Source organism: Emiliania huxleyi, assembly GCF_000372725.1.
Source record: "Emiliania huxleyi CCMP1516 unplaced genomic scaffold EMIHUscaffold_61, whole genome shotgun sequence".
NCBI lineage: Eukaryota > Haptophyta > Isochrysidales > Noelaerhabdaceae > Emiliania > Emiliania huxleyi.
In genome coordinates this window covers 148,864-172,198 of record NW_005197426.1, presented here as the reverse complement: position 1 = coordinate 172,198, position 23,335 = coordinate 148,864, and the positions used below count along the sequence as shown (strand labels likewise).

Here is a 23,335-nt window from a genome sequence, read left to right as displayed (position 1 = left end):
GCCTATTTCGACACCCCCAACTGCCCCCTCCCGTCGGGCCGTGCCTCACCCCTCGCCTGCGCCACCCCTCCCGAGCCCCCTACCCCACGCCCCTTCCTCCCACGCCCCGTCCCAAGCCCCACCCCTCCCAAGCCCCTCCCCTCGCAGGCGGGCTTTCGCACAGTGGTACTGCTGCACGCTGCGGCGCGAGGAGACTCGCTCGCTTCGGTGTGCGCCGCACTCCTGCTCAACGCCAAGAGCCAACGCATCTGCTCTGACACGCCCGCTGACATGCCCGCTGACACGTCCACGACGCGTCTGCAGGTGTCGGCCGGCGGCGTGCAGCCGAGAGACAGCCTCGTGCCGCGTGCCGCAGGAGCCGCAACCCTGAGATCCCGAGAGATGCCGCGGATGCCGCAGAGATGCCACAGAGTTACGCGCGCCGGGAGGGAGGGGGGGGGGGGGTCGTGGGCCGAACCCGTGCTGGGAGCGGGGGGAGACTGGGCTCGGCCGAGGTTGTGCTGGCAGTGTGACCTCCCTCCCCCCGCCGCCGGCTCCGCTGTCTCAGGCGCGCCCTTTGTCCTGGCGGCGGTGGGCGGCCATCACCTGCTGTGCCGCGTGCGGCTGGACGGCAGCCGCCACCGGCACCCACAGGGAGTCCCTCTCCAGACGCAGCTGCTTGAGAGCGCGGGCTTGCAGGCCCAGGCGGCGGCGCTGCCCGTCGCCGCACATGCCCTCGGCCTCCTCCCCGCCGCTGCCGCCGCCCCGGCCACGCCGATGCCGCTCTACGCCTCGCCCCTCTACGCGGCGCTCTTCTGTCTCGCGTTTGTCGCGGCCAATCTGCTGATCGCCGCAGTGCTATTGCGCCGCCGCCGGCACCGCTCTGCGAGTGAGATGCCGCGGGGACCTGGCGGCACCTGACATTAATCCGGAGCGTTTTGCGACTGGTACGGTTGACTGTCCGGTTTGAGATTTTATAGAGACGTCAAACACCGCAACAGCTACAAGCCGGACGGGTTGGCAGCCGAGCCGGAGATCCAGCCGCGGGTTGCGTCCAACCCTCGCGTCCGTGAGAACTCCGGGTCTGCTTTCGGCAGCGGCGCCTCGCCGGCGCAGCCACCCAGCGGGTCGTCTAGCTTGCGCGTGGCGCACGCGGGCGGCGCATCGGTGGCGGTCCTCTCGGCTTGGAGCATGGCTCTGTACTCGGCGTCCACCGCCGCCCGCTGCGCCTCCCGCTGGTCCACCCACTCCCCGCCGGCGGAGAGCGCGCGGTTCAGAAAGCCGCCCTGCGAGCCGCCCCCGCCAAGCGGGTCGGTGAGCGAGAGAAGGAACCAGCAGATCTGGAGCACGAGGGCACCGCCGATCAGGACGTCCTTGACAGTCGCCCGCCGCGAGCCGGAGGGCAGCAGGCTGCCGCGAGCGCCCTGCTCAGGCTGAGAGTCGCGCAGCCCGAGCGCGCCGCGCACTCTCGCAAGGGTGGCCTCGGGATTGCCGTCACGCCGCCGCTCGCCCCGTTCGCCGCCGCTGCCGCCGCCGCCGCCGCCGCCGCCCTCGCCCTCCGCCGCCCTCGCCGCCGCCTCACGGCGCTCGCGCTGGAGCGAGGGGTCGAACGGCGCGAGGATCCGGCCCGCTTGCTCCGCGGACGGGTCTGGGATGCGCAGCAGCGCGCCAGGCAGGGCCGCGACGCGCCGCGCGTCGTCGTACGCCGCTGCCGCCGCGAGAGCCGCTCGCGCAGCGACGCGGACGTCGTCCGGCGTCGCCTCCCCGGCGAGCAGGTCGCTCTGCGCGGCTCGCAGAGCCTCGACCGCCGCGTCGCGCTCGCCTCGGCTCGCCTCCGCGCCCTTTATCCGCCACTGTAGCGCGGCAAAGCCCCCCAACACGAGCGCCGGCCCGACCGCGGCGGAGGCGTCGAGCTGGAACCCGAGCTCGAGCCGTGGGTGCGCAGTCCGCAGAGTCGCGAGGGCGGCACCGCCACAGATGTGGCCGACCCACTCCGCAGGCCGCGACTCGACCGCGCTGCCGATCGTGCCCACCCGTCGCGACCAGGCCGGCGCCAGGGTGACTGGCAGCCAGAAGAACATGCGGCTTGTTGCTTGCTCAATGCAGCGACTTGGCACTTCACCCTTGGGGCCGCCCCGCACACCGGGCGAGGCGCAAAAAGAAAACCTACTCCCCGAGAGGCGTGGGAGCAGCCAGTTTGGCGTGGGTCACACAGAAAATTTTTCTTTTTCTCTATTTCCCGGCGGGAAAACTCCACCCATGGAAAAAGAAAAAGAAAAGAGACGAGCCAAGGGAGGGATGGGAGGAGGACGGCACGCCGCCACCACACAGGGATTTTAAGAAGAGGGGTGTGGTGCGCTAGCCGTCGCCCACCCTTGGGCGTCCGCCTCTTCCTATCTCTCTTCGCAGTCTCTCGCCGACTCTCGCTGCAACCTTCATGCCACCCCGCGGTCGTCCCACTCTCGTCGTTACCCATGGAGAGAGGCCTTCCCTCCCCCCAACGAATTTCACGGACGGCGGGCCCAAGTGAAACAGGCCGTATTCCACCCTTCTGCGGTTGAGGATGCTCGCCGTCATCGTCGCCGCCAGCGGCTTCGCAAGTCAGCCGCGGGCTGTCCAGCGGGCGGGGGCGTATCCGGACCCGAGCTCCATCAAGACGTGCGCTGATGTCGCCAGCCACCGGCTTTGCCCTGGGTTGTTTGTGCCGTGCGAGCGGAGCTGCGCGGGGAGCGGCATCGATGATGAGGAAGGCCTCACCCGGCTGATGGCGACAGTACTCGAGTCGGTACACAACGAGAGTGCGAGACTCGCGGCGATGATCAACGCCAGCACAGCTGCAGTTGAAGCAGCTGCTCTGCAGCGCGCCTGGCAGGACCTGACCAACTCGGCACTCGAGCCGGAGCAGGAGCCAGTGTCGAGTCGCTCGCAGCGCAGTGCAACCGGATCATATCTGGATCTCTTATATCCGAACATGCAGCCAAGTGGGCCCGACCTCTACTGCTTCCCGGTAGGGACGACTTGGCGCACCGCAGCGTCCACCTGCCTGCAGCTCGCCGGTTGCGTCGGTTTCACCTTCGACGCGAACAAGATCACCGACCCGGAAGCTGCATCGACGGAAGGCGGGTGCTACAAGAGCGCAAACAACCACGTATGCGCCATCAGCAGAGGTGCAACCATATACGCGGGGTGTGGCTTAGTCTACCAATCGGCAGCCGACCGTGACGCCCAGTGCGGCTATTCCTCTGGCGATTACCTGTTCATACCCGCCGACAACGGACAGCCACCCGCGAGCGGGTCGTGCGGGCTGGGGCGGGGAGGAGACGTGTACACAGCTCTCAACTTTGCCTACCAGTCGAGCGTAAATCGCGCCAATCAGTGTCCAGGTTGCTCTGGGCAGCAAACTCTTAAGTTTGTTCCGTCTTCGACTCTTATACACCTGGAAAATACCGGGTATCGTGCCGATTTCATCCTCAATTTTGCCTCAGATTTTGCCCCAGACCAGCTCTCAGACTCAGGGAAACTCGCGAGTTTTTTCCCGAGGGAAACTCGAGAGAAACAGAATGGAGCAGCACCAAACTTGGAGCACTTGGAGCACTTGGAGTACAGAGTTGGGAGAGAGAGAGAGATTTTTTGTTGCAGAGTTGGTATAACCCCTCACCAAAACCCTCTCTGTTTTCCGCCTGGAAATTTCCGGCGGAAACGGAAAGTGCTGGGGACTTGGAGCACTTGGAGTGCAGTCATTAACCTCACATCCAGGGCCGGGGAGCTAAGAAGCGCACCCAGCGGGCCAGATGAATGGTATCGGGTTGCGGGCAAGAGAGCCCTAGCCCTGGGGGGTGCGCGTTCGCAGGGAAAGGGCCGTGAAGTAATACGGTTCTCCGAGAGGGCTCCGCGCTTCGGGTTTCCCCTAGCAGCAGAACGCCCCCTCTGCTCGGAGCTAATAGAGACCAGACGTACGTGCACACGACGCACGCAGAAACTCCCACTTCGGCATTTTGTCACTCAGGACCCGCCCCCGCCCGCGCGGTCACCCCGCTGTCACCCACCCCCGGGGGGGCTCCCCTCTCCCCTCAGGCTCAGCGCCTTCCCCCCTGCTCGCCGTCCGTTGGTCCTGCCACGATCGCGGGGTCCGCCACCCCCTCTTCTGCTTCCTCGGCTGCGGCCCCGCCGCCGTCTCGTCCTCTCTCCCAAATCCTGTTGACCCTGCCGACGGCGATCCCGTGCCCGACTTCCGGGCGAGGCCGAGGGCCGAGGGCGGCGGCATTGGGTCGTGTCGCCTCACCTCCCCAACTGCAGTGACAACACATTTCTCTTTTTGTTTTCCAGAAAAAGAAATCGTAGCGGGATTCCCAAAGTGATTCTCTGCCACATCGACACCGCAGTTTGCAAGACCTAGACTCTTCCACATACATGGCACGCTTCGATGCCGCTCCTGGCTCGCAGCTCAAGCCGGCAAAGGTGAGGTACCACCAGGTGGACGGCAACTCGCTCACCATCGGCCACGTCGTCAGCAAAACGCCTCCGCCGCCCGGCTCGACATCCTTTCACTCGGTCGAGGTCGTGCACGCTGGCGGACCTGTGGCCGAGAGGCTGCGCCGCGCGCCGCGCATCGACGCGACGTACCCGGTGCGGTTCCACGAGCTGCCCGAGACGGGTTGCTCGCCCGCCCGCGAGTTTGCCGCCATCTTCGAGGTGCTCGAGGGCATGATGCTGGCGAAAGCCAACCGGCAGTCGCTCGTGCTTTGGGTTGGCCGTCCTGACAAGCCCGAGCTCGACGGCTTCGCCGGCTTCCTCGGCATGCTCCCCTTCCGCGGCATCTCCGTCGCCCTCGTCTCCGCCGACGCGGTGCGCTATCCGGACCCGTTCAGCTATCGCACGCCCTCTGGAGTCCTCGAGCACGACGCCAACGATCCCGCGCGGTGCGCCTGCCTCCTGCTCCACCGGCGCAACCCGCGCGAGGACCACCCCGCCACCACGGCCGCCCTCTCCACTGCCACCGTCGGGTGTACCGCTGCTCTCGCCCTCGCCGCCAGCCGCCGCCACCACCCCCACTGCCCGTCCCGTCGCCACCAGCGCCGCCGCCTCCACCAGCGTCACCCGCCCCACCTCCGCTGGATTCGCGTCGCCGAACCTCGCTCCGCCCCTCGCCGCCGCAGGATGGGAAAATGCTGCGTCAGCGCGATGTTTGGGCCGCTGCCCGCGCGCAGCTTCACGGCACCTGCCCCCCCCCCCCCCCCCCGCTGTCTTCTCTCCCGCAGCCCTTGCCCCTCCCTCGCCGCCTGAACCTTCTCGGAACCTTCAAGGCGTGCCTCAAGGACTGCACCGGCAGCCCTCTCGGAACCTTCTCGGACCCCTGCCCCACAGGCACGGCTCCGCGAGTGGGCGCCGATCGACGTGCAGCCGCCGGCGGGCTGCGCGGAGCTGCTCCGGCTGCCGTTCAAGATTGCCGGCCTTCCGCTGCCGATGATCACTTATGCGGGCGAGATGTAGCCGAGATCTGGCCGAGATGCAAGTGTAGTCGAGATGGCGGGTGTCAGCTTTGCGGGCGAGTATGACGGGCTATCGGTCGACTGGTGAATTCATCGATCAAGCAACTCATCAGGCGAGTACGAGAAGGGCGTGGCCGCGCTCGCCGAGCGCATCTCCGCCGCCTACCCCGCGGGCTCCCTCTGCCCGATCGTCTCGTGCGGCGAGGTGCGACGACCCTCGGCTCACCTCGGCGCACCTCGGCTGCCGCACCTCGGCGCACCTCGGCGCACTTCGGCACACCTCGGCGCCTCGGGCCAGCTCGGCTCAGCTCGGCTCAGCTCGGCTCAGCTCGTGTAAGCTCGCCTCCTCGCGGCGAGGTGGTCGACCGGCTCGGGTACGGGCTAGACGTGCTCGCGGCGCTGCGCGAGCGGGGCCACGCGGGCCACTACTTCACGCACAAGTCGGGAGAGACGTCTAAGCGGTCCGACACCCCTGCCCCCCCCCCCCCATTCACACACACACACACACACACACACACACACACACACACACACACACACACACACACAACTCACCGCCCTACGGCCCGGTGGCCAATCTGCCTCCCTCTCGCCGAGCCGCTCGCCGCCCGGACAGGTGGGCCGAGTACGGCAAGCCTAACCCCAACCCTAACCTAACCCTAACCCTAACCTAACCCTAACCCTAACCCGGACAGGTGGGCCGAGTACGGCAAGCCGGAGCTGCTCGGCTGGGTCGCGCAGGCGAAGGCGGCGGGACAGACGCCGCTCTTCATCGCGGTCGGCGGCGGCTGCAACGGCAACGCGACCGGCGTGGTGGCCGCGATGACGGGCGCCGCCTTCGTCGAGGTCCCGACGACGCCGCTCCACTACAACGACGCGACGACGTCGGCCAAGAAGGCCTTCTCGCTCGTCCTCGACGGCAAGATCCGCGCCAAGAACCTGCTCGGCACCTTCTACCTGCCGCGGCTGGTCTGGTGCATCAACGAGACCTTCCTCACCTCCAGCACGGCCTCGGTCCACTCGACCGTCGGCGAGTGCACCAAGACGATGAACATGCTGGCGGACTAGTCCTCGGCGGCGGGACCTTTCCTAGACCTTTCCTGGACCTCTCCTGGAACCTTCCTGTAGGCGGACCCGTCCTCGGCGGCGGGACGCGCCGACTACGCAAACATCCTCGGCGCGAAGGAGTTTGCCTCGGACACGACGCGGATCCTCTCGTGCATCGACGGCTTCGAGGCGCTCGTGCACTTCATCGAGGACGCCCCCACGCGCGAGGCCAAGGCGGCCGTCCTCCGCCTCGGCGAGGCGATCGCCGAGGCGAGGGCGGCTGCGCAGTGCGGGACGGAGACAGCGCGCGCCGCCTACGCGTCGCTGTGCGAGGGGCGGAGGCAGCTGCTGCAGCGCTTCCGCGCGCGCTTCTACGAGCTGCCGACCGCCGCGCGCGTCGCAATCGACGCCTTCCTCACCGTCTCCAACAAGGAGATTGTCGGCGCAAAGGCGACCCCTCCTCGCCCCACGAGGAGCCGATCCCTTCCAGGCTCCCTCGAGATTCAGCCGAGACCGCCCGAGAGCAGGCGATGTTCCTCGCCTACGAAGACCCGTTCGAGAAGTACCGCGCCCTCCTCTTCGAGTACGCCCACACCTTGGGCCACGCCGTCGAGGCTTGGCTCGCCGGCGCCATCGACACCGCGCGCGCGTCCGGCGTGGCCGCAGACATCGTCGAGGCGTCGTGGCCTAGATGCTGGGACACAGACCCGCGTAGACCCGCGTGTGCAGAAGAGCACTCGAGAGGACTCGAGAGGACACACACTCCGCAGGAGTCAGCTGTGTTCAGCTGCACCCCCCGAAGCTGTACCACAGTCTTCGCGCGAATCTTCCGGAGGTTCGTGCATTCTTGGCGTAGGCTGCCGTGCGAAACCACGGCCAGTGCGTGGGCATGGCTGTGGTGTGGGCGGGCGCCATCGCAGCCGAGCTGGGCGCGCTCGAGGGGGACGGGTACGTCTGCCACCAGGCGCGGCTCCCGACACCACACAAGACATCGCCCGAGCTTGCCCCGCCCGGGAGACATGCCTCGGCGCTCACTACCGGGGCACGCCCCGACGGCTCTCCAGCACCGCCTTAGCGCCCCACTTAGTCGCCCCGGACCGACCCCCACCCCCTCCCCCCTCCCTCAGGGCATGGTCTACCTCTTCAACTCGTTCGGCGGCTTCTCCTTTGGGCCCGTCCGCGCGCTCTGCGACGCGCTCGGCGTCTCCAAGCCCGACTTCCTCCGCGAGGTTCTGGCGGGTGTGCGGCTCGACAACAAGCGCGGCTACTGCGAGTGCGGCGATGACGCGTCGGTACGACTGCCACCACCACACCACCACGTCTAGAGACCCCCCCTCGGAGCCTTCCGCCACCGATGCCGCCGCCGCCCTGCCCCTCGCCCTCCCCCTTGCCCTCACCGCCACCTGCCCCCCCCCCCCCCCCTCCCCTCCCGCAGGTCGACCAGCTCGTCACTCACCGGCCGGGCCGCATGCTCGGGTCAGAGGATCCAAACGCAGAGGCAACCCTCGTCTTTTAAGTGCCGTAGAAACGTCTCGTATCCCTTCTAGCATACGTCCGAGTGGCCAGTCCCCCGCCACGCGGCCCCTCGAGCTCCCCACGCCGCCTGGCGCGTGCCAGCGTATCAATCGTGGGGGCGGCGCGGCGGACCTCACGCAGGCGCTGCCCTCACTCAGCGGCCGCGATCCCCCCCCCCCCCCCCCCCCTTCCAGGTGCGGTACATGGTGGTGGTCAGCGAGGAGCTGCAGGTGCCCCTCTCCCAGCGCCGCCACCCCACGAGCAGAGGCCTTGTGTGTGTGTCTGCGAGATCCGGCGACCCTGGCCAAGCCAAGCTGGCGCCTCGACAGAGCCCGCCTCTCCCTGCCTTCCCCGCTGCCCACCCCGCCGCCCCTCCACCGCAGCGGCGCGCCCTCGAGCGCGCCTTCGAGCTCGAGTTCGACCTCGTCGCGCACCTCGACGGCGGCGAGATCGCCTTCAAGCCGCTCGCCTCCCACCCCCGCCCGCTCGGCGTGGGCGCGCCCATCGCCGCGCAGGCGCGCCGGCTGATCCGCCCGAGCTGCCGAGACCGTTCTTCAAGCTGGAGCCTCCTCGGACCCTCTCCTAGCACCTTCCCTAGGTGCGCAAGCTGATCCGCGCGAGCTGCGACGCAGACGCGGCGGCGGCGGCCGCCGAGGGGATCGTGTGCGGGCCCGCAAGCGACGAGGCTGCGGGCGACGAGGCTGCGGGCGAGGCGGCGCCGGCGCCCCGCCGGTCCGCCTCGGAGACGATGTCGCTCGAGGGCACGCCCCCGTCCTGGTCCGAGGACGACGAGAGCGCGTCGCTCTCGCCCTTTTCGCGCGCAGCCACGTTCGAGGCTGAGCTCTGCGAGACGTCCGAGGCGCGGCCGGGGCACGCGCCCCCGCCGCCGGCCGCGGCCCTCAAGCCGGCCTCCCCCGCCTCCAAGCCTGCCGCGGCCGCCAAGCGCGACCACGACCTCGCCAACGGTGGCGCTGCGCCCTCGGGCGAGGAGGCGGCCAAGCAGCTCGCGGTCCCCGGCGTAGGGAGCTTCGAGATCCGTCATTCGGGCCGCAGCATGCGCGCCGCGCGGCCGCGCGTCGGCAGCGCCGTCGCGAGCGGCGAGGCAAGCGCCCACCCGCCCGCGGCTTAGCGGCGGGCTGTGCCGAGGAGCCTTGCCTGGCGGAGCGGGGCGATATCATGCGACTCGCCGCTATGGCCGCCGCCACGGCCTCGCGGCCGCAGCGCACGCGGCATCGCACACTACCTCCGCCCGGGGCACCGCAGGGTAGCGGTGTCTCGGGGGGCGGGCCGGCATCGCTCCCTTCCTCCCGGCCGTTAGGTTCTTCGCGTCGTCGATCGGGCATCGTTGGGCTGCGACGGCGCCTTCGAGACAGGGGCGGCGGCCGGCGCGCCAATGTGGCGGCCGGAGGCCCAGGTCGTCTCGCGCAGTAGGAGGGGGGCGGGGAGACATTAGGTGGGGGGCGGGGAGACGCGGGCTCGCGGAGCGCCGTCCCCGGGAGTAGGTGTAGATCGCGCGGCCCTCGCACGAGAGTATGGGAGCCGCGCCACAGATAGGCAGCATCCTCAGCGAGCAGCGAGCATGTGTAGGCATCAGAGCGAGGGTGTATTTATTAGGCATTCGGGATTTGACTCCCACGAAGCGTGTGGTAGTTTTGATATTGTAGGTTTGTGTATGAATCAATGTTTAAAAAATCAACACGCTGTGTCAACACGCTTATACACGGGACCCCCCCCCCCCCCAGCGGCGAAGCAAACAAACGCGCCGCAGGGCGCGAGAGAGAAGGGGCGAGAACAACATACCGATCCGCGTCTCGGTGCCTCTCTCGAGAGCCGCAGCGGCCTCGCTTCGGCTCATATACCCCCTACCCTCTTGCGAGGCGGAGGGCGGGAGCAGGACTTTGTTCTCTTCGCGGAGAGACCAGCAGGACACTGCCAGGAGGAATGTACGAAGAAAGAGATTAGGAGCAGCAGAAAAACCCAAAGGACAACTCCCCTCCCTCTCTCCCTCTCTCCCTCTCTCTCTCCCTCTCTCTCGGGACATGTACATGTCACATGGATGCAGTCCCTTCACGCTTTTTAGGCACCGCCCACCTACAAGGCCGCGCTCCTCCGGCTCCGCCGCCGGTGATACTCTTTTGCGTTGCGGCGGGGCTTGAACAGCAAGGCATGCTGGGCGCGCGCGAGGTCGATCGATCGATGTTTGTGTGTGTCTTTGCACTTTGGTTGTTTGTGGTGGGCCAGGCGGTACTGACAAAACATACTCTACAACATCAGCCTTCCTTCTATTCGTTCGTGTCGACAGAGCGCTACGGACTGAACCGAGCACCACCGATCGGGATGTCCGGGATTCACAAGGGATCCGGAGGGGTCCCGTACCGTGCGGAATCGACCCTATCCGTGCTCAATGTGATCCAAACGCCTCCTTCAAAGATCAAGGACGCACGACACCTCCTCTGCTCTCTGTCCGAATGGGCGCCTGCCAGTGCTGCTGCTCCTGCTGCGGGTATGACGTCGCACTCGACGAATTTGAGGGGCTCGTTGTTTCGCCAAAGTCGGACCAGATCATAGAGGCGCGGGTGGAGTGCCATTGCCCACCCAACGCAACGGCCGCCAACGGTCGCGCTGAGCAATGTGAAGCGCTCGACGGAAGAATCGGAAAGCCAATGCAGCAATGCAGACTTCGCAGGCGTAGGGTCACGTGGGCGAAGACAGCACAGGTCTAGGTAGGTGTTTGGGTATGGTGTTTACTGGTTTCGCTTTCAGATAGAGTTTATCCGCAACCGCATCCGGGCACATGATCAAAAAAAGGACGTGGCAGCACACCCCATCCACAAAGGCGCTCCTAGATCAACGTCGGCTCAAAACGACTGCGCAGCCCAGACGTCCTCACAGTACCGGCCCTCGGCCGCCATCCTATCCACACAGTCCTCGCCGTGTCCCGCCTCGGACAGCAGGCGCGCCACCGTCGCCTTCACGTCGGGCGCCATCTTCGAGGCGTCGCCGCACACGTAGACATGCGCGCCCTTCATGACTAGCTCCACCATCAGCGCCTTTTCCTGCTCGACGAGGTGCTGCACATACGTCTTTGGCGTCCCCTCCTTGCGCGAGAAGGCGACGAAGAGCTTGAGCGAGCCGTCCGCCTCCCACGCCTGCAGCTCGTCCTTGAAGAGGTAGTCGGACTCGTCGCGGCAGCCGAAGAAGAGCACATTCTCCCTCCTGCCGTCGGCCACCCGGTCCTGGATGAAGCCGCGCATCGGCGCGACGCCCGTACCCGGCCCGACCATGATGACGGGCACGTCGCTCTGCGGCAGCCGGAAGGAGGAGCCCGTGTCCTTGACGAAGGTGAAGAGCGGCATGCCCTTGCCGGACGGGCCGCCCGGCAGGGAGGGCATGACCGAGGGCGGGAAGCTCTTTTGGCATGCCTGCGCCTTGAGGTAGTTTGAGCAGAGGCCGAGGTGCCGCCTGCCGGTCGGGCTGGTCCCCTGCACCACGGACACCGAGACGGTGGCGACGCCCGGCGAGTGCTTTGGCGAGGAGGAGATCGAGTAGTAGCGCGGCTTCATCGGGGGCAGCATGCCAAGCACCGCGCCCGCCGAGACCTCGACCGACGGGTGCTCCTGCAGCACCTCCAGCAGCGTGCGCCGCGACTGCAGCACGTAGCGCTCAAAGGCGTCCGGGGAGCCCCCCTGCACCTCGCCGCTGTTGTCGCGGCCAAAGTCGGCGAGGGTGCGCAGGTGCTCCGCCTCGGCCGGCTCGCAGGCGAGCTTCGAGAGCGCGTACAGCTGCGCGCGCGAGGCCAGCTGCTGCAGCTCGAAGTGGTACGCGAGCACCGCGTAGGCGGCGACGTTGCGCCCGAGCGGGACGGTCGAGCTCGAGCTCCCCTCCTCGAGCTCGATCCGCACCACCGCGTCGCGCGCCAGCCCGAGCCGATCCATGTAAGCGAAGACGACCTCGTCCGGGTTACCGCCCACGACGCCCAAGTGGTCTCCCGCGGCGTACGAGACGCCGTCCGGGAGCGCGACCTCGATGTGGCGCGTGGAGCGGTCCGGCGCCGCGAGCTGCTCGCGGTTGCAAGACACCTCGGCGAGGAAGGCCTGGTTGCCCGCGAGGAAGGTCCGGAGCGCCTGCCGCTTCGCCTCCTGCAGGTTGGCCTCGAGGGTCGCGACCGGGATCTCCTCCGCCTTGGCGTCCACCTTGTGGAAGATCGAGTAGACGGGCAGCTTGGGGTAGAGCGTCTCCTTGATGCCGTCGGGGATCCGCGCGCCGTGGGCCTGCAGCAGCGCCACCACCAACGAGACCTGCCAGCGCGTGAAGCTGAGCTCGGCCTCGCCGCTGTCCATGTCGCCCTCGCCCATCGGCACCATCGGCAGCCCGCCGAGGCTCTCGAGCGTCTCAGACACCGTGCGCGGGAACTGCATGTACGTCGCCGCCCACTGCTTGTTGCCGCACCCAAAGACGGCGAAGCGCACGCCCTCCACGGCGGCCGCGGCGTCGGGGGTGTCGAGCCACGCGGCGAAGCGGCGCGCGTTGTCCGGCGGCTGGCCATTGTACACGCTCGTGACGACAATGACGAGGCCGTCCTCGCCCTTGGGCAGCATCACCTTGGCGGTGACCAGCTTGTCGAGAGAGTGCTTCTCGGCGACCATGCCGAAGCCCTTGCCCGTGGTCAGGGTGCGGTCGGCAAAGTCCTCGGCGCTGCCCATGTTGGAGCCAAAGAGGACAACCAGCCGCTTGCCCTTGAGCGCCTCGACCTCGCCCACGTCGGCCGGCTGCGACGGGGCGGTAGCCGCAGCCGGCAGCACCGAGGGGAGCGGCCGCTCGACGGGCTCGGCTCGCGGCACACACTTGAGGAAGATGCCCTGCGGGTCGAGGAAGAGCGGCGCTGTCACCTCGAGCTTGGTGGAGAGGTCGACGCGGAAGTGGAACTTGCGGACGAGCGAGGCGAGGCAGACGCGCTGCTCGATGAGCGAGAGCTGCTGCCCGATGCAGCCGCGCTTGCCGTAGCTGAAGGGGAGCCAGGCGTACGGCGACCGCTTGGCCGCGTTCTCGTCGGACCAGCGGTCGGGGTCGAACTTGAGTGGGTCCGGGTAGACGTCGCGGTTGCGGTGGAGGCCCCACGTGCTGCAGACAAAGCTCGTGCCCGGCGGGACCACGTAGCGGCCAAGCGTGACGGTCTGGTCGGGCGGGCTCGTCTTGACGAACTGCGCGGCCGGCGAGAAGAGACGCAGGTTCTCCTTGACCACCTGCGTGCAGTACTTCATCTTGCCGAGCGCGTCCCAGGTGATCGGCCCGTCGCCGACGACCGACATCACCTCGTTGTAGACCCTCTCCTCCACGTCCGGGCTCTGCGCGACGTGGTACAGCAGCATCGTGATGGCGGTGGACGTGCTGTCGTGCCCCGCGATCAGGAAGGTTGCGGCCTGGTTCACGATGTTGTCGTCTGGCAGGAGCTCGCCCGTCTCCGGGTCGGGTTCGGTCAGCATGCGGGTCGCCATGTCCTTGACGATGCCCTTCTTGGCAAATGGGCAGCCACCCGCCGCGGCTGGGTCGATCTCAGCCTCGCTCGGAGCCGGCGCCGGCGCCGCGCCCTTGAACGGGCATCCGCCCTCGCCAGCAAGGAGGCTCTTCTTGTCGGCGATGACGGCTTTCACCTCCGCCTCGATCTGGGACACGATTCTCTTGGAAGTGGCCAACTCTCCCGTCACCAGACCCGCGACCGCCTTGGAGGTCTTGAACGCTCCGCTAAAGCCGCCGATGCCCTGCTGCAACCGCAGACTCGATTCCGAAAACTCCTGGAAACGGTCGAGGAAGCTGCAGGGGCGGCCAGTCAGGCTAGAAAAATCACGCCCGAATCCAACCTTCCCGATGATGTCGAAGGTGTAGCGGCTCAGGAGCGGGTGCAGGTCGACGGCGGCGCCGGCGGCGCCCTGCTCGATGAACTGCTGCTGGAGCACCGCCGTCGTTTCCTTGATCATCTCAAAGTACTCCTGCATGCCCCTCATCGAGAATGCGGGCAGCAGCACGCGGGCAGCTTGGTCGTGGATGGGCTCGTCGTCATCCGTGGTGAAGAGGCCCTGCCCTCCCAGCCCTTGGCGGATGGCGCTGTGCTTGAAGAGACGCTTCTGGAACACGTCCGGCCGCTGGAACAGCTCGCCGAGCAGCTCCGGGTCGGCCAGCACCACGGTGCCGCCGAACTTGGCGGTGGGCAGGTTGATGAGCCCGGATGGGATCTGGAGGGAGAAGAGGCCGCCGTACTCCGACACAAGGCGCGTAATGTGCTCGTGAAGGCCGCCATCCGGACCCGTGAGATCGCGCAAGTTGCCGAGGAACGGCAGCGGCGGCGGGCCGCTCGGGATAGGGACGACCTCGGTTGACACTCCGTCGCCCTTCGCCATGCTTGGGTTGGTGTCCTCGGCCATGCTTGGGTTTGTGCTTGGGTTTGTGTCGCTTAGCAGCTTGTCCATCACGGCTTAGGCGGTCCTCCGATATCTCCTTCCTGGGTGGGGTTAAAAAAAAATCATTGGTTCGTACTATTAACAACGAAGGCGCTCTCAAAAAGAAAAAAAACGGAGACGAAAACGCAGCCGAACGTGAACTAAGAGCAGCTCCGCTCACAGCGTGACTTGGTGACGCCTATATACGACTGCTACCAACCAGCGCGCGAGAGAGTGATTTTTAGAAGCCAACAAGAAATGTGTCTCTCTCTCTTCCAGCGCGTGAGCGCGCTCACAATCCGAGAGCAAAGTCTAGAGAGAGAGAGAGTTTGTTTGAAAGTCTAGGGTTGCGAGCAGCACTGCTCACAATCCTAGCAACATGCCTCCCCGATTGCGAGCAGTAGCGCTCGCAATCCTACATCTATCATCTTGTGTAAAGGACTAATGAGCGGCTGCGCTCACAGTCATACCAAAAGATCCAAGGATTTTGCGCTAATAGCAGGCGCACAGAGGGCGCTCCCAATCGCTCCAGCCGCGAGCGCTTGTGAGCGCGCCGCGGGGAGGGTCTCCTCACAAATCCGGCTGGACCTGGAGCGATTGGGCTCCTTCTGTGCGGGCGTCAGATTTCTTTTCCTCGAAGTGGAGTACCGGCGGCGACGCCTCTGCACGGCGCTCCCCGCCCGTGCGCGAAAAAGACAAAGCGGAGGTTGGGGCTCGCGGGTAAAAATATTAAAAGAAAATAAAAAAAAGGCCAAAGAAAAGAGAAGTCACAGGATCTAGAAACGCGAAAACAAAACAAAAGAAACGAAATGGCCAAGGCACAGGCCAAATAAAACAGGGTCCACATGCTCTCACGAGGGACACGCACACAATCATCTACTCTCGACACACCTATCATCGCAACAATCGTCTCCAAGCGTTGTCGGCCCGGGCGCAGGTACCCAGAATGATGCACCGGAGCAGGGCCTCAGCCGCTGCCGCTCGCTCGCACGCTGCGCAGCGGCACGAGCGGCAGCATGGTGAGAGAGGGGTGGGCGCGGCGCCGACACGTCGGGGCACAGCTCACGCTTGCTCGCCGCCGCACACCGCGCACACCGCCCCGCACCACACCGCCCCGCACCACACCGCCCCGCACCACACCGCCTCCGACCATCAAAAGTCGGCCCCTCCAGAGGGCGCGGGCTGCGGCACGACATCCGGCTGCTCATACCTAGGCGGAGAGGTGGCGACGCGGTGGCGAGGCGGTGGCGAGGCGGTGGCGAGGCGGTGGCAACGCGGTGGCAACGCGGTGGGGGGCAGGGCAGGGCTGGGCAGTGAGGGCGAGGGGAGGGCAACGCACCGCTTGTTGAGCGGGAAAGTAAGGCCGTCGGTGTCGAGGCTGCGCGGCGGCAGCGGCAGCAGGCAGCGCGGACCGAGCGGCTTGCCGAAGATCTGCTGCAAGTTCAGCCTCGCGCCGACATCATACCTGCGTGCGCAGGGACACGTCAGTGCGCCGCCGGAAGCTGGTGGTAGTGGCAGGGGCAGGAGGTCGTCTCGGAGGTGTCTCGGAAGTGTCTCGGAGGTGTCTCGGAGGTGTCTCGGAGGTGTCTCGGAAGTGTCCTCGCACGTCGCATCGTTCGGGTTGAGCGAGACACGGCCTTTGAAGGCCATCGCCCACGCCGAGACTGCAAAGCCTGAGGAGGCGCGAGGTGAGGTGGGGTGAGCGGGGGACAACGTCGGGGGAAGCGTCGGGGGCAACGTCAGGGGGACGTCGGGGGAAACGTCGGGGGGGACGTCGGGGAGCGTCTCGGAAGTGGCTGCCCGGCGCACCGCCAAGGAAGACGAGGGCGACTAAGTCTGCCACCAGCAGAAACGTTGCCCGGCGGAACGCCGAGCGGAGTCCGCCGAGCGGGTCGAGCGGGTCGGCGCCTAGGAGCAAGAGATCCACGCACCCGTACATGACGCCGCTGCGGCCAGACGGCGCCCGACGCTCCGAGCGGGAGGGCGCCGGCGGCGGCGGCGGCGGCGGCGGCGGCGGCGGCTCCGCCAAACACCTCTGAGCTCTGGCCTCCCGTGGCGTTGGCCATGGCTGCTGCGGCGGCGGCCGCCGCGGCGACGGCGGCGTCGGTCCGCTCCTCGGGGCCGACGAGGGGCGCCTGCGGGACGTGTCGTGGACGTGTCGGCGTGATTGTCGGTGGACGTGGCGCGGGCGTGTCGCTGTGCGGGTCTCGCCCGAGGGGGGGTATGATACTAGGGGGGGGACGGGGGGGGGGCGGGGGAAGGGGAGCGGTGAGGCTTGGGCGGGCGGTGCGAGCGGGCAGCGGCGGCGGCGGGTCGAGGGCGGAAGCGGGAGGACGCGCCGACGGGTGCGTGACTGGAGCAAAGGGGAGGAGCATCCGGAGGGTGGTGTGCGGGTTGAAGTAGACGCCGTGCAGCAGGGACGCGACGAGGAGGACGCCGAGGACGGTGAGGAGGAGGGAGTAGCCGAGGAAGAGCAGAAAGTACCTGCGGGGGGGGAGGCGTCGTGGACATGTCAGTGGACGTGTCCAGAGGGCGTGTCGTGGACGCGCCGAAGTCGGCGGCGGTACGAGCACAGTGGAGGCGGGAGGTGTCGACGGCAGGTGCGGTGGAGGGAGAGTGCTCGAAGGGCGGCGAGGAGAGGCGGCGGTGGAGGCAGTGGTGGGAGGGGAGGGCGGCGGGGGGAGGAGAAATGTCTCGGAGGTGTCGTGGCACTTTCGGTTTCGCAGCCCGATTGGCTTGTTGAGCCAGAAGCAGAAGTGGTCCAGGAAGAGCACGTCCTGCGAGGGACGCAGCCACCGCGCCGGGCGTCGGAGGCGGCGGGGAGGGAGGGCGGCGGCGACGCGAGGGGAGGCGAGAAAGGGGGAGGCGACAGAGCGACAGGGGAAGGAGGCTCTAGCGCCCCCGCGGACGGCGGATCTTTCACGCGGATGCGGCGGGGGGGCGAGGAGCGAGGAGGAGGGGGCTGCGCGGCACACACACGGGGCACCTGGCCCAGCGACTTGATGTGGAAGCAGCGCGGAGGCAGCTTGCGGCCGGTGCGGCGGCAGATGTAGAAGGGCGCGTGGCCCCGGTGCGCCTCGACGCGCCACTCCTCCGGCAGCACGCCCGGGTGCGTGCGCATCACGCGGTCGAAGCTCGCCACCTGCAGCGCGATGAGGCCGTACCCCGTAACCATCACGCCAACCGGCCACGAGGCGTCGGACCAGCGCACGATGGCATAGTAGTTGTAGACGACGAGCAGCCAGACGACCAGCATGAAGATGGTCGGGCAGCAGTGGAAGAAGGCTACCTTGCGGTACTGTCCCATGTCGCGCTGAAACTCCTTGCGTTTCGCGTCCACCCACTTGGGCGCGGGGATGGTCATCGCGATTCGGTACACCGCGATGCCGGCCAGGATCGGCGGCGGGATGAGGTCGATCAGGTCGCCGATCCACGTGCCCTGGAGCAGTCGCTGACCTCGAGGCATGCTGGGCGTCGGAGCGATGAGGTTGTTGGGCGCCACAACGCCGCCTTGGGCTGGCTTGCGGAAGAGTCATGAAGTGCCAGGGGGCCGAAATCGCACAGAGACAGTCACGCAACACGGGGTCCCAGGGAAGGCGAGCAAAAACCTTATCGCGCGCGCTAGACGCCGACTCGGAGGCTGCACCGGTCAGGCGCGCAGCCGGAGAGAGAGGCAGGCGCTCAATCGCCGCACCCCGCACGCGGCGAGCGCCTCCATCATCTCCGCCTCATACGCACCCTCCACCCCCCGCCCGCGCCTCAACACAGTTGACATGGAGAAAAAATAAACACAACCCGCACCACAGTCCGTATTAAGCGATGGAGCCATCGATGGAGCCATCCCAGCAGCTCGTGCAGGTCGCCACGCTGCAGGGCCACGACGAGCCTCGGGTGTGGCACGTCGCGTGGTCGCCGTCGGGGCACACGCTCGCCTCCTGCGCCGCCGACCGCGCCATCCGGCTGTGGGCTGAGGATGGCGATCGCGCGTGGGCCTGCGTCGCCATCCTGACCGACGGCCACCAGCGGACGGTCCGGCGTGTCTCGTGGGCGCCGTGCGGCAGCCTGCTCGCTTCGTGCTCGTTCGACGGCACCGCGATGATCTGGCGGTGCGAGGACGGCGTCTTTGACTGCCTCGCCTCGCTAGAGGGACACGACAACGAGGTCAAGGCGGTCGCCTGGTCTCCGTCGGGCAGCTTCGTCGCGACGTGCGGGCGCGACAAGTCGGTCTGGGTCTGGGAGGCCGAGGACGAGGCGTATGAGGTGGCGGCGGTGCTGCACTCGCACGGCGCCGACGTCAAGGACATCGTGTGGCACCCGACCGACGATGTGCTGGCCTCGGCCTCGTACGACGACTCGCTCAAGATCATCACGCAGGACGGCGACGACTGGCGGTGCGCCGCCACCCTGCTCGGACACGCGTCGACGGTGTGGGGCCTCGCCTTCTCGGCCGACGGCGCGCACATCGTCTCTTGCTCCGACGACCGCTCCGTCGTCCTGTGGGCGGGCGGGCCGGCCGATGCGGCGCCCGCGGCGGCGGCGGCGCCGGCGGCGCCGGCGCCGGCGCCCTATTCGTACGCCCAGGTGGCCTCGCTTCCCGAGGTGCACTCGCGCCCAATCTACGCCATCGATTGGGAGAAGGGCGGCGCGCGGATGATCGCCACCGGCGGCGGCGACGACGCCGTCTGCGCCATCGAGGCGACGCTGCCGGAGCCCGGCTCGGCGAAGCCGGCCAGCCTGCGGCTGGTGGCGCGGGTCGCCGGCGCGCACCGAGGCGACGTCAACTCGGTGGCTGTGGCGCCGGCGGAGCGGGGGGACGGCCTGCTCGCGTCGGCAGGCGACGACGGGGTGATCCGTCTGTGGCGCAGGGCATAAGCATTATAAACGCCGACTTTACGTTAACTCACTTTTCCCGGAAGGGCGGTGGCTGCAACGTGTAAGGGCGGTGGCTGCAACGTTCACACACACACACACATCACACATCAGTCATCACACATCACACACCGCCCAATCCCCGCATCTTAAATATCAACACGACCTTCATACACGACCCACACCGTCCAGGAGTAGCGCGAGCGCAGACGGGGACGGCGATCAGCAAAGTAGCGCAGGCGGCACCCGACTCCAAGGATACGCTGAAGACGCTGAGAATAGCGCATGTCGCTGCGCTGAAGGGCTCACGCTATAGGGTGCTGGATGAGGACGGGTACGATATGCACTAGCACCAGCCGTCGGGGGGGTGTTGCCGGCGCTGGTAGATGATCTCCCGGAGAAGAGTCGGAGGGACCTTGGCGCCGGGGTCACGAGGAACTTGCAAGTCGTGGCCGAGGCGGCGACGGGAGCGGTGCAGAGGTGGATCCAGCTCAATCGGATGAGGCTACGGCGCGCATAATGAAGAGAGAGGAACACATCGAGTGGCTGAGGAAGCTCTTCGCTGGGTGGAAGGAGGCCCGGCCAGCCTTGAGGGAGTCGCGGAGGAGGAGGGATAATGGAGGTAACGTGGCTCGTGGGAACAGGCCAACAGCCAGTGGGACGAACGAGGGCCGCGACGGCGGCTCAAGCGGGAGGGAGCGGAGACGGTGGGCAGAGAGCAAAGTGGGTGAGACTGATGATGCTCCTTCGACTTAGGGAGCGGTTCAGATGCTGGGCGGGCTTCAGGCTGGTGCTCACGCGAAAAGGAATCGACGCGATGTACAAAGCATACAAGAAGGGGAGAAAGAAGAGGAGAGCAGTCTTGGAGAACCCTGTCCAGGCCTGAGGATTCTGCACTAGCGATTCTGCCACCCGAGACAGGATTCTGTATGCGGAGGCTCGAGAGGGATTCGTGTCCGTCGCTTCTGATTCTCACTCTCCTTTTCCGTTTCTGCCTTCTCGATCTGATTCTGCCCGTCCCCTTTCCACGCACTCAGCCTCCGGGCAGGATTCCTCGCTCAGCTTCCGTTTCTGCCTTCTCGATCTGATTCTGGGGGAGCGGTGTGGGGGAGCGTCACGGTGCGAGGGAGAAGGTGAGGCACAGGCACAGGCACTCCACTGGCAGCGAGGCCCAGAGAGACGCGCGCGCGAGAGAGAGAGCCGCTGCCAGAGCCACAGAGAGGTTCAGGTAAGGTAAGGTAAGGTAAACGTCTCCACGCACACAAAGTGTGGTGCGGCAAGGGGGGGGCGACCCTCGCATCTGACTCCACGCCCGGGACGCGGGACACGGGCAGGAGCCCCACGGCATTCAAAGTGCAAGGCCCAGTGCCGTGGGTGAGCAGACCAGCACTCCACTCTCCCTCCCTCCACCCTCCCAGACACACAACCCGCCACACAAAACCCCACAGGCACAGCTCTCTTGGCCGACCGACGTGTTCAGAAACACCAAGCAGCGAAGCGAAGGTGAAGGGGGGTAAGAGGGGCTGTGGGGGACAGAATCTTGTGTTGAGAGAGAGAGAGAGCCGAGAGCGGAGAGCGACGAGCGAGCGAGCGAGCGAGCGACGGAGCACGGCGAGGGAGACGAGCGTCGAGAGAGCGGAGGCCGGAGGTCGAGAGAGCGAGAGAGCGAGAGTCAGAGCAGAGAGAGGAGAGAGAGGAGAGAGAGAGAGAGAGAGAGAGAGAGAGAGAGAGAGAGAGAGAGAGAGAGAGAGAGAGAGAGTCCTCACCGCCAAGAAAAAGGAACTTAACACTCCCCAGATACTAGAGATAAGAGTCGCCCGCCTCCCTGTTCCACGCAGCCACGCTCGCCCCCCCCCCCCCCCCCTCCCCCCCCCTCAGCCAGCTGCTCGCTCGGCGGCCGCGGCGGCGGCCGCCTCGGCCTCCTCCTGCATACGCGCCTGCACGCCCTCGAGGTGCATCTGTACGTCGAGCCGCTTCATCGACTCGATCGACCCGTGCGCCTTGAAGACGCGACCCAGCGTCACCAGCGCACGCGCGCGCGCCTGGCGCACGCCCTGCTCTGTCGCCTGGTCGGCGAGCACCTTGTTGCAGACCTTGCGCAGCGTGCTCTCAATGTCGAGCAGCGAGACGCGCCACATCGACTCCATCATCAGGTAGGCTGCCCTCTCCCCCTCCTCTGGACCTTCCTTGCCCCGCCCCACCCCTTCTGGGGCCGTGGTAGACGCGCCGCCGCCTCCCGCCGCGCCGGTCGCCGCCGTGCCGCCGCCCGCCGCGGCCAACAGATTGCATGGCCTCACGGAGACCGTTGCGGCGGAGGCCGTCTCCCCTTCGGCCACGGGCGGTGCATTGTCTAGGGAGACGGTGTAGCGGCCAGTCTCGCAATGAAACGCGACAGCGACACCGCGCCGCCCATTAAGCTCCGGCCGCCCGCTCAGGCCCTGCAGCGTGACGCGCTGGAAGAGCAAGTCGGGCCTGACTGGCTGCTCGGCAGCCTCCGCCGGCTCCGCGCCACCCGCGCCGCTCGCAGCGGCGCCCCCGATCTCGCCGCCTACCGGCGCCGCTGCCGCATCGGCGGGAGAGGCAGGGCCATTGCCTCCTCCGCCTCCGGCACCGCCGCCTCCGCCTCTGCCGCCTCCGCCGCTGCTGCCGCCGCCGCCGCCGCCGCCGCCGCCGCCGCTATCGCCCCCGTCAGATTTCGGCAGGAACGAGGCTGCAAAAGCGGAGAACGACTCGGTCGGCGGCCCATCGCCTTCGCCGCCGCCGGCGCTGCCCTCGCCGTCCCCGCTGCCGCCGCTGCCGCCGCCGCCGCCGCCGCCGCCGCCGCCGCCGCCGCCGCCTCCAGCCGGTCTGCTCGCCGCCGCAGCGCCCTCCCTGGCCTCCTTGCCCTTCTGCGCGGCGGTGGTGCTCGCCTTTTGCTCGTCGCGGAAGGCGCGGTACGTCTTGAAGGCCACCTGACACCGCGCGCCGTGGTCCGTCAGGTACGGTCGGCGGCCTCCTCGTAGCTGGGGGGAGGGTGAGGGGAGAGGGCGGGGGAAGGGATGCGTGCTGCGGGGGAAGGGAGGATGCGTGCTGGCCGCCTGCGCCACCCGAACCGTCTGCGCGACGCCGTGCGCCTTTGTGTCGAGGCTGTTGAGCGCCGCGTCGATCCCACCCAGCGCCTGCAGCCCCTTGTGCTCGTACACGTAGCCGACGGTCCACAGCAGCGCCTCGCCAAACGGCGCCTGCTTGAGCCGCTCGGCGTGGTCGTGCATCTCCGCCTCGAACTCCGCCGTGTCGCCGGCGACGAACTGCTGCAGCAGCCCGCGCAGTGTGACGGCGCACAGCACCTCGCGCCGCTTCTGCTTGTACGCGACCCACCGCTCGTCGAGGGCCTCGGCCTCGTGCAGAGAGAACATGGCCGCCAGCTTGAGCTCGCCGACGAGGTACTCGAAGGGCTCCGAGCCGAACATGGCCGCGAAGAAGGCCGCCGAATCGACCAGCTCGACCTCGAGGCCCTGCCGCCCCTTGTCGTCGTACTTCGCACGCAGCGCCTCGTCCGACAGCACCTGGTACATCAAGGTAGACACTTCCTAGACACTTCCTAGACACTTCCTAGACACCTCGTCCGACAGCACCTGGTACGCCTCGCCCACGCGCTGGAACGCCGCGTGCGCGCCCGCGTCGCCGATGTTCTTGTCGGGGTGCAACTGCCGCGCCTTGACGAAGTACGCCTTCTTGATGGCCGCCGGCGTCGCGTCGGGCGCCACGCCGAGCGCATCGTACAGCTCGGTCTCCTTGACCGCCTTGCCGCCGCCGCCCTTGCCGCCCTTGCCGCCCTCCTTGCCTCCGCCGGCCGCGCCTCCGACGCCGTTCCGCTCGCACCACTCGTCCTCCGTCTCGGCGAGGATCTCTCGCGCCTCCGCCTGCAGACGAGTCGCCGAGCCCAGGCGTCAGAGCAGATTGCGTGTGTGCGTTTGTCCGTCGAGGGACTCCGGCGCCTGCAAGTCGTACGCCACCCAAGTG

The 23,335-nt window shown here is 67.4% G+C and overlaps 6 protein-coding genes across 6 annotated transcripts; 2 read left to right on the top strand and 4 right to left on the bottom strand.

Moving 5' to 3' along the window:
* Positions 1-573: 573 nt before the first annotated feature.
* Positions 574-2,112, bottom strand: EMIHUDRAFT_452380 (hypothetical protein). Its single transcript, XM_005763949.1, has 2 exons — positions 1,834-2,112; positions 574-1,446 (listed from the first exon to the last, which is right to left on the bottom strand). Exons 1-2 carry the CDS (start codon positions 2,058-2,060, stop codon positions 981-983), a joined length of 693 nt encoding a protein of 230 aa, XP_005764006.1. The 5' UTR covers positions 2,061-2,112; the 3' UTR covers positions 574-980.
* Positions 2,113-6,853: 4,741 nt separating this feature from the next.
* On the top strand, positions 6,854-8,668 carry EMIHUDRAFT_357714 (hypothetical protein; the record flags this gene model as incomplete). Its single annotated transcript, XM_005763948.1, has 7 exons — positions 6,854-6,965; positions 7,043-7,186; positions 7,372-7,467; positions 7,643-7,807; positions 7,951-8,260; positions 8,414-8,568; positions 8,652-8,668. Coding segments are annotated over 4 exons (486 nt in total), but the record flags the coding sequence as incomplete, so codon positions are not given.
* A 2,116-nt stretch (positions 8,669-10,784) lies between these two features.
* On the bottom strand, positions 10,785-14,501 carry EMIHUDRAFT_452377 (hypothetical protein). The gene is made up of 2 exons (XM_005763947.1): positions 13,741-14,501; positions 10,785-13,572 (listed from the first exon to the last, which is right to left on the bottom strand). The coding sequence occupies exons 1-2, from the start codon at positions 14,492-14,494 to the stop codon at positions 10,889-10,891; spliced, it is 3,438 nt and encodes a 1,145-aa protein (XP_005764004.1). The 5' UTR covers positions 14,495-14,501; the 3' UTR covers positions 10,785-10,888.
* A 1,115-nt stretch (positions 14,502-15,616) lies between these two features.
* Positions 15,617-18,239, bottom strand: EMIHUDRAFT_214404 (hypothetical protein; the record flags this gene model as incomplete). The annotated part of the gene is made up of 8 exons (XM_005763946.1): positions 15,617-15,630; positions 15,877-15,929; positions 16,071-16,137; positions 16,274-16,410; positions 16,808-16,948; positions 17,177-17,241; positions 17,451-17,903; positions 18,159-18,239. The coding sequence occupies 8 exons, from the start codon at positions 18,237-18,239 to the stop codon at positions 15,617-15,619; spliced, it is 1,011 nt and encodes a 336-aa protein (XP_005764003.1).
* Positions 18,240-18,295: 56 nt separating this feature from the next.
* Positions 18,296-19,363, top strand: EMIHUDRAFT_465008 (hypothetical protein; the record flags this gene model as incomplete). Its single annotated transcript, XM_005763945.1, has 1 exon — positions 18,296-19,363. One exon carries the CDS (start codon positions 18,296-18,298, stop codon positions 19,334-19,336), a length of 1,041 nt encoding a protein of 346 aa, XP_005764002.1. The 3' UTR covers positions 19,337-19,363.
* Positions 19,364-21,207: 1,844 nt separating this feature from the next.
* EMIHUDRAFT_67329 (hypothetical protein) lies at positions 21,208-23,112 on the bottom strand (the record flags this gene model as incomplete). Its single annotated transcript, XM_005763944.1, has 4 exons — positions 21,208-21,498; positions 21,727-21,825; positions 22,420-22,878; positions 22,948-23,112. Coding segments are annotated over 4 exons (1,014 nt in total), but the record flags the coding sequence as incomplete, so codon positions are not given.
* Between the last annotated feature and the right edge of the window lie 223 nt (positions 23,113-23,335).

What these genes read in the sequence shown, in the direction of transcription:
- EMIHUDRAFT_452377 (XM_005763947.1), bottom strand. Translation starts at nt 14,494, where the DNA reads ATGGACAAGCTGCTAAGCGACACAAACCCAAGCACAAACCCAAGCATG. An exon ending in GACCTCCAAGGCGGTCGCGG is followed by an intron (nt 13,573 to 13,740) that starts GTCTGGTGACGG and finishes AGATCGACCCAG; the next exon opens with CCGCGGCGGGTGGCTGCCCA.
- EMIHUDRAFT_452380 (XM_005763949.1), bottom strand. Translation starts at nt 2,060, where the DNA reads ATGTTCTTCTGGCTGCCAGTCACCCTGGCGCCGGCCTGGTCGCGACGG. An exon ending in GGGGGCTTTGCCGCGCTACA is followed by an intron (nt 1,447 to 1,833) that starts GTGGCGGATAAA and finishes CACCCTTGCGAG; the next exon opens with AGTGCGCGGCGCGCTCGGGC.